This window comes from Callorhinchus milii, unplaced genomic scaffold, assembly GCF_018977255.1.
Source record: "Callorhinchus milii isolate IMCB2004 unplaced genomic scaffold, IMCB_Cmil_1.0 Scaffold29, whole genome shotgun sequence".
In the NCBI taxonomy this organism is placed as follows: domain Eukaryota; kingdom Metazoa; phylum Chordata; class Chondrichthyes; order Chimaeriformes; family Callorhinchidae; genus Callorhinchus; species Callorhinchus milii.
Window position 1 is genome coordinate 3,126,430 of NW_024704770.1, and position 8,159 is coordinate 3,134,588.

General features: G+C 58.1%; 1 protein-coding gene across 1 annotated transcript; it reads right to left on the reverse strand.

Moving 5' to 3' along the window:
• Window positions 1-4,177: 4,177 nt before the first annotated feature.
• Window positions 4,178-7,662, reverse strand: LOC103172213 (F-box/LRR-repeat protein 12). The gene is made up of 3 exons (XM_042344714.1): window positions 7,502-7,662; window positions 5,515-5,587; window positions 4,178-5,057 (listed from the first exon to the last, which is right to left on the reverse strand). The coding sequence occupies exons 1-3, from the start codon at window positions 7,609-7,611 to the stop codon at window positions 4,182-4,184; spliced, it is 1,059 nt and encodes a 352-aa protein (XP_042200648.1). The 5' UTR covers window positions 7,612-7,662; the 3' UTR covers window positions 4,178-4,181.
• Window positions 7,663-8,159: the final 497 nt, after the last annotated feature.

Sequence of the window (8,159 nt, forward strand, 5' to 3'; positions counted from 1 at the left end):
TCAGGTCGATCGTACTTACGACGGTCACCTCCCACCTCCCCTCCTTCTCCCCCTGGCTCAAGGCCAGACTCCGCCACTGTCAAGTGCCCTGGGACACTACCCTGTGTGAGGGGCACTGTGTAATTGCAAGTAGTTGTTGTTGTCATTGTAAATGCTGACCAGCCTGGGTGATGTGACCCAGCCCCACGTCTCAGGATTAAACCCTATCACCCCCCCTTCGGTCCCCTACACCCTCCCTGCCCTCCTGATCCCAAGCCCCAGCTCGGGTGGAAATCACTGGCTGTCTAACACCTTAGGACGTCCTCCTGGCATGAAAGGTGCTGTCCAAATGTTAACTGTTGTTGAGTGTCAAACCCACCCAGGGACTGTCAAATGCAGCAAGTGCCAACAGGTTACTGGGCAACACAGCCCTGAACCTGTCCTCACACAGACACCCGAGAGAGAGGGAGAGAGAGCGCCACCGCACAGCCAACGTTGGGGCAACCCTGGCTCAGGTATCGTCTAACCCAATGACAAGTGTAGGCCCGAGCGCTGCCCGGTTGGAGATCAGCACAGTGTGGGAAAACTAAAGCCCTGCTGCACAAGGCTCAATGAGAGCGTTTCGGCCATCCAACCTGCTTTCACCACTGTCTGTCCAGCACATGGCAACTGTACCCACCAGGTGCTGGGGAGGGGGTGGGGGGGGGGAAGGGCCCATCATTCAGACAGACACACATTGTTCACGTTAGTAAATCAACAAGTGGGAGTGATGGCGGAGGCCATTGTGAGATCATCGACAGAGAGCAATTGTCCCGTGAAGTGAGAAAGTTGAGGAGCAGCAGCGACGTCCCACTGACTGACGCTGCCAAAGGGAACGACCGGTTCTATCTGGAGAATTCGTGGCCAGGGCGGGTGTTGCCGACCTTAAAAGGTATTTCAACACCTTGGCACGGACGCCCTCTCGACGCGAAAGGCACTATCCAACTGTAATTTGTGGTTACTGCTGTCATCCAAAAGGAGGCGGCCTCAGGCGGAGGGGGAAAAGGTGAAGTCGAAACCAGGCGGAGTGAAACCTTAGGTAAGTTTCCTCACTCCACACACACCCTCCTCTGTTTACGCAGCAGTAATAGGAACCCAGTTGTCATGTCGATTGGAGGATCGCCTTCCGGGGCGGGAGGGGAGTGGGGGGAGAATTTGGTCACTCAATCCACGACTATTTGCGGGACGTCGCACAGCAAGTGGCTGCCGCGTTTCGCCCGCACAAAATGCACAGTCACCCACCACCCACCACCACCACAACAACAAATGGCATTTGCGTAGCGAGTGCCCTTCGCGTCGGGAGGACGTCCCACAAAGGCCATCCGTCCGCCCCCTTCCAAGAGCGAGGGGGGCAGATTTTTGGCAGCTCAGGGGTACTGAGGGACACGGGGTGGGGGGGGGGTGGGGGAGAAAGCGGGAAACTGGAATTGGAAGGATTAGTGGAGGTGCAGATCAGCCGCGATCCAATTGAAGCGGCGGAACAGGCTGGAAGGGCTGGATGGCCTCCCCCTTGCCCCTACGTTCCCGAGGTGCTCTCGACGAGACATTTTACAGTGTTACCCGGCGAAGCGCTCTGAGGCGCCTCGAACCGACGTGACGAGGCCCCACATCAAATGCAACGACTGTTATTATAATTATTAGGTACTAATACCATTCGGTCTCTGAAGCCAAAGCCTTCGACCTGATGTTACTCCTCTTAATGAGGAAGGGGGTGGGGGGCGGGGCCTGGGGTGGGCTTGATTGACACCCACAGCAGCCAATCACAGGCACGATCCGCATGACAGACGGCCGCGCCCGCCAATCAGGTCGCCTGACCGGCAGCGCCCCGCAACCAATGGGGGCAAAGCAGCGAGTCAGGTGATTGACAGCCCGCCTTGGTCCCGCCCCCCCGCCGGCTAGGCCCGAAGCCCCGCTCTTTCCTGTCGTGTTTCCCCCTCACGCTCACCCGTCAAGTGCCCGGGGGGGGGGGGAGGAACCCCGCCCCCCCCCAAACCGCCGCGCCGTCCGGTTAAACAAACGGCGTCGCCCCTCTCGCTCTCCTACTGCCCTCCCGCCGTTAACCGTTTCTTATCCGTTTCTGTCCTCGCTCACAGGTCCCCCAACCGCCGCCGCCGCCACTGGAGAGCGGAGCGAACCCGACCGTGGAATCAGGCGCCGCCACCGCCTCCCGTTACAGCGCCTCCCGCTGGCGGGAGGGGGGAAGTGCAGCCCCGGCCACGGCCACAGCGCCCCCCGCTGGCGGGAGGGGGGAAGTGCAGCCACTGGTTACATTTTTATTTTACAGTCAAAAAAGTCCACATCAATTTGCAGCAGTGCTATCAAAGTGAACCAAATGATACCCCCTCCGCTCCCCTCCCCCCCTCCAGCTCAGGGCCTCGACCCCACACCTGGAACGTCTCTCTCGCTGTGGCTTCCACGGCAACACAGGGCATCACAGCATCACAGAGCACAGGAGGAGGCCATTCGGCCCATCGGGTCTGTGACGGCTCTTTGAAAAGAGCTTTTCCAAATGAATCCCACTCCCCCCCCCCACCCCGGTGCCGCCGCTCGCTCGCTCCCATAGCCCTGCAAACTTGTCCTCCCCAAACAATTACCTAGTACAGTGTAGTGACCGTGTGTCTTTTTTCAGCCACGAAGCAAATAGGTGATTTATTCGGTGGGTGGGGGAGCAATTTCCAGCCGGGACACAGGGGTGGTGGAGGTGAGGGGGGTTGAGGGAGAAACTCCCCTCTCTTTTCCCCAACAGCGACACAAAATCTTTAACGTCCACACAAATAGGGCACTAACATGGGACCGTCCTCAAGCCTATTCATGACTGATCTCTCCCTCAATTACCTGCCTTTGCACCCCCCCCCCCCCCCCCAAGCTTAACGTCTCATCCGAAGGATAGCGCCTTGGATAATGCAGCGTTCTCTCTCCCTCCCCACCCCCCCACCCCCACAGCGCTGCGCTGGAGTGTCAGCCTCGCCTGTGAGCTCAGAGTCCTCCTCGCATTTGGAGGGGGAGAGAATGGGGAAGTTCAAACGCACAACCCACACCAAAGCTTACCCGGTGAGAGGTGAAAGCACAGACATGATTTAATCTGCTTCCTGTTTGGTTAAATGTCAGCTTTGAAAACAGGAAACCGTTTTCCTACGAGTTTTGAACGTTCAGAGTCTCCTTAAGAAAGAGAGGCAGGTTTTAATTTATTACGCTGCTTTTTAATGTCTTGACGCACCGCTATTCAAACAGTGGAGGTCTGCTCTGTGTGGCAGACACACACGCACGCGCACACACTCACTCACTCACTCACACACACACACTCACACATTCAGTATAACCAGTTGGGAGCCTCTTTAGGAGCTATACACTGTACATTTGTGGAGTAAGATACAGAGCATCTGGAGGGGAGAGAGTAAGAGGATGGGGAGGTTGATTTACAGAGTGGCTAACACTGGAGGGAATCACTCCATGGACCGTTCTTTCTCTCTCTCTCTCTCTGGGTTCTTCCCGAGTGAGGCTGATGTGAAGCAGGAAACCTGGACGGGGGTCTGAGGATGTGAGACTTGATCATCTTTCACACAACCTCAGACACACACACACATACACCCACACACAGTGCCTCTCGGTCACTGTGCCGGTCTGTGCCAGCAGTCACCTGCTCGGTCACCCGCCCACATCCACCAAGGTGCTTACTCTCCTCGGGAGAACCAAAGCCGGTCGGTCTTGATGTCTATTTACCTGTGGGATCGGGCTCAGTGGAGGGGGTAGGGGAGGGAGAGATGGTTGGGGGGAAGGGGGGGGGAGGGGAAGGGGGCGGGGAGAGAGGTTTCAAACCTACGGCTGAACACAAGCTCTGGGAGCTCAACATATATAGCAGGTGTGGGGAGTGAGGTGGGGGGGGACGGGGACGGGGGAGTCTGAACCCTCTTCCCCCCCCCCACCCCGTGACTTACATGTGTCCATTAATCAGCCCCCAACAGTAGATCACCCTCAGCCACCCCCCCTCACCCCCTCGCCCCACTCCCAAGGTTGCCAAATTCCACCCAGTCTCAGCCGGTAGAGTGGTTTGGTCTGATGAAATCTTGGTCTCCTTCTCCCTCGATCTCTCTCTCTCTCTCGGGCGGGCGGTGGGGTAGGGTCTCGGAGGCTGAGACGAGGTGGTGGCAGAGGTGGGGGGGGGGTCAGTATTTGGGTATGGAGTCTGTCTCCTGCAGCTCGTTGGTGACGGTGCAGTTGGGCAAACTCTGGCGTATCTTCTGTAGCTCCTCCTCCGAGTAGCGGTTGCCGTTGAGGTTGAGCTTGGTGAGCGAGGGCAGGCCGGCGCACACGCTCACCAGCTGGTCCACGCTCAGCTGGTAACAGTACTCCACGCACAGTGACTGCAGCGACTTGAGGCCCACCAGGCAGGCCAGCCCGGCGTCCGTCATGGAGCAGAACTTGGTCAGGTCCAGGGCCCGCAGCTGGGTCAGGTGTCGGCCCACATGCCGCAGGGCACCGTCCGAGATATTGCAGCCGTACAGCCTGAGGCGCACCACCTCCGAGAGCCGCTCGGCCGACCGCTCGATCCCCCCGTCCGTTACCCGGTACGCCTCCGACAGCAGCAGCGTCTTGAGGGTGGTCCTGGCGGCCAGGCTTTGGAGGTGTTGGTCGGAGAAGTTGGGGACGCTATCCACCTCCAGGTTCTCGATGCGCGGAGGTGGGGCCCGGCCCCCCAAGCCCCCGCCCCCGCTCCCCACGCTGCCAGAGGAGGAAGAGGAGGAGGTGGAGGAAGAGGAAGCCCCTGGAGCCACCCGGAACCAATGCAGCGGGATCTCGCAGTGGGTCAGCTCCAGGGTGAGCAGCGAGGGAGGCAGACACTCGTAGCTGATCCCACGCAGGTTCATCTCGATCAGACGCAGGGCGTTCAGGCCGGGGCAACGCTTGCCGAGCTCCAGCAGCAAAGCCTCGGTCAACGACTCGTGCTTCCTGACCGAGTGCAGGACCCCCTTCAGTCTCAGGCTCCGCAGGGTGCCCCCCAGGTAATGCCGGACCAGGTGCCACAGGATCCGAGAGTTCACCTGTCGGGGGGCGTCGGACGGAGAGAGAGAGACATAGAGAGAGAGAGAGACCCTGGTTACTGCAGTGACCAGCACAGGTACAACAACAACACATGACATTTACACAGCGCCTGTCGTTCATGTCAGGAGGACGTCCACAGGCGCTGGACAGTCAGAGACATGGACCCGAGCTAAAGGTGGGGGGGGTTGCGTGGGATCAGGAGGGGGTGGAGGGCAGGGAGGGTTGGAGTAAGAGTGTGACCGAAGGCGCGGTCGAAGAGGAGGTTCTTGAGACGGGCCTCGAAGGAGGCAAGTTTTTGTTGCTACCAACGGGATCTATACACTCACACACACTCCCCCTCCCACACACACACACACACACTCACTGCCCCACAAAAACACACACACAAACACTCCCTCCCCCCACCCCACCCACCCCCCACATACACGCAGGGACACTCCACGGGTCCTCCTTTACCTTGTAGGGGGTCAAGTCGACATCTTTCCACAGCCCTTTGTCGTAAGCCAGTCTCCTCCACCGCTTGCACACTCTGCCAGACAGACAGACATTCAGACAGAAGCAGATGTGTCTTTCTTCAGTATAAACCTCGGACACGCTCTCCTGCGCGAGGGACACTTGCATAAATACAACCTGTTACAGGGACACAGGTACAGGAGAAGGCCATTCAGCCCCTCGAGCCTGTTCCGCCATTCTATTAGATCATCACTGGGTGAAAACAATGGGGCATTGCTATTGAGATCGCCCCACGATCACCACCTTCTCTGGGCAATAAATAGCGATCCCCCCCCCCCCCCACCAGAATGAGATGTAGAGTAGTTCTCCTTTTCCCCCCCTCCAACCCCACAGAATGTTCATTTCTCCTCAAGTAACTGTGCAAATAAGTGAGCTGCTCAGTACAGGTGTGTCCCAGGACTGGGGCAGAAATTGAGCTCAGCCGCTGGCTTTGGTGCTGTGTGTGTGTGGGGTGGGGAGGGGGGTCTGTGTGTGAATGTGCATATGCGTGTGGGGGGAATGAGTGTGTGTGTGTGGGAGTGTGTGTGGCAGTGGGAGGGGGTGGGAGTGTGTGGGCGCGGGTGTATGTGTTGGGGGAAATGAGTGTGTGTGTGGGGGTGGGGGGCGGAGAGTGTGTGAGGTGGGTGGGAGTGTGTGTGGATGTGGGGAATGTATGCTTGTGGTGGGGGGAGTATATGCGTGTGTGTCTGGGGGGAGTGTGTGTGTGGTAGTGGGGGGAGTGTGTGTGTGTGTGTGTGTGGGGGGGGGGAGTGTGTGTATTTGGGAGTGGGGGGCAGTGAGGTGTTGGGGGGGAACCTGCATTATCACTGAGAAGTAAGACATGACAACCTCCCCCCCACAATCTGGGATGTGAATTCATTCACTGACAGCCACAGTTTGACCGTTTGAAACAGCATCAATGACCCTCCTCCCACTCACTGCCTCCGACTGACCATTCAAACCCATCTCACTATCTGTCTGTGTCTCAATGTCTCTCTCTCTCTCTGTCTGTGTGTCTGTCCATCCGCGTGTGTGTGTGTGTCTGTCTCTCAGTGTCTGTCTCAATGTTTGTGTGTGTGTTTGTCTCTCTGTGACACAGATAGACATGTCTCTGTCTCAGTGTCTATGTCTGTGTGTCCATCTGTCTGTCTCCTCTGTCAGTCTTTCTCTGTCTCAGTATTTGTCTCGATGGCTGCGTTGGTGTGTGTGTGTCTCTGTCTCACTCTCAGTGTCATGTCTCCTCTATCAGTGTCTCTCTCTCAGTGTCAGTTCATTTCCCTTTGTGTGTGTCTCTCCTCCAGTGAAACCTACTGGTGTATAGGTGTGTGTGTGTGTAGGTGAGTGTGTTGAGGGGTGTGTGTGTGTGTGTGTGTGTATACTATATGATGTGTGTGTAGGGTATGTGGGGAGGGTGTGTGGGGCTGTGTTTAGGTGAGTGTGTAGGTGTGTGGCTCCTGAGGGTGTGTGTGTGTGTGGGTGTGTGTGTATGGTGGTATGTTTGTATTTGGTGTGTGTGTATATATGGTGCCTGGTATGTGTGTAGAGGTGTGTATGGTGTGTGTATATAGCGTGTGTATGGAGGTGTATACGGTGTGTGCAGAGGTGTATATGGGGTGTAAATGGTCAATGTGTATACGGTGTATATACGGTGTGTGTGTGTGTATATATAGTATGTGTGTAGGTGTACATGGTGTCTGGTGTATACGGTGCGTGTGTATATGGTATGTGTGTAGTGTACATGGTGTCTGGTGTATACGTGTGTGTACAGAGGGTGTGTATAGGGTGTGTGTGTAGAGGTGCACAGGCTGCCTGGTGTACACGGTGTGTGTATAGGTGTATAGGGGGTGTGTACAGGGGTTGTGTACGGTGGGTGTGTACAGGGAGGAGTGTGTACAGGGGGAGTGTGTACAGGGAGTGTGTGCTCGGGGAGTGTGTACAGGGAGTGCGGTACCTGCTGATGCGGAGTAGGTCTCTGGTGCTGAGATAGGAGAGGATGTGGACTAAGACGCTCTCGGGCAGGAGGTCCAGCGCCGCCCTCTCCCCCACGAACATTGTGGCCATTTTCCTCTCCTCTGTGATACAAAGATACCACAACCGACAACGAGCGGCGCCGACACAGCACCGCCGGCAGGAGGGGCCCTCCCCCCACACCGCCCCACACAGCACAGCGCCACCGCCGGCAGGAGGGGCCCTCCCCCCACACCGCACAGCCCCACACAGCGCCACCGCCGGCAGGAGGGGCCCTCCCCCCACACCGCCCCACACAGCACAGCACAGCCCCACACAGCGCCACCGCCGGCAGGAGGGGCCCTCCCCCCCCCACACAGCACCGCACAGCGCCACCGCCGGCAGGAGGGGCCCTCCCCCCACACCGCACAGCCCCACACAGCGCCACCGCCGGCAGGAGGGGCCCTCCCCCCCACACAGCACCGCACAGCACAGCGCCACCACCGGCAGGAGGGGCCCTCCCCCCCCCACACAGCACCGCACAGCGCCACCGCCGCCCGGGAGGCGCTCTCTCACCACTCACTCACTCTCCATCACTCTCTCTCTCCATCTCTCACTCACTCCATCTCTCACTCACTCACTCTCCATCTCTCACTCACTCA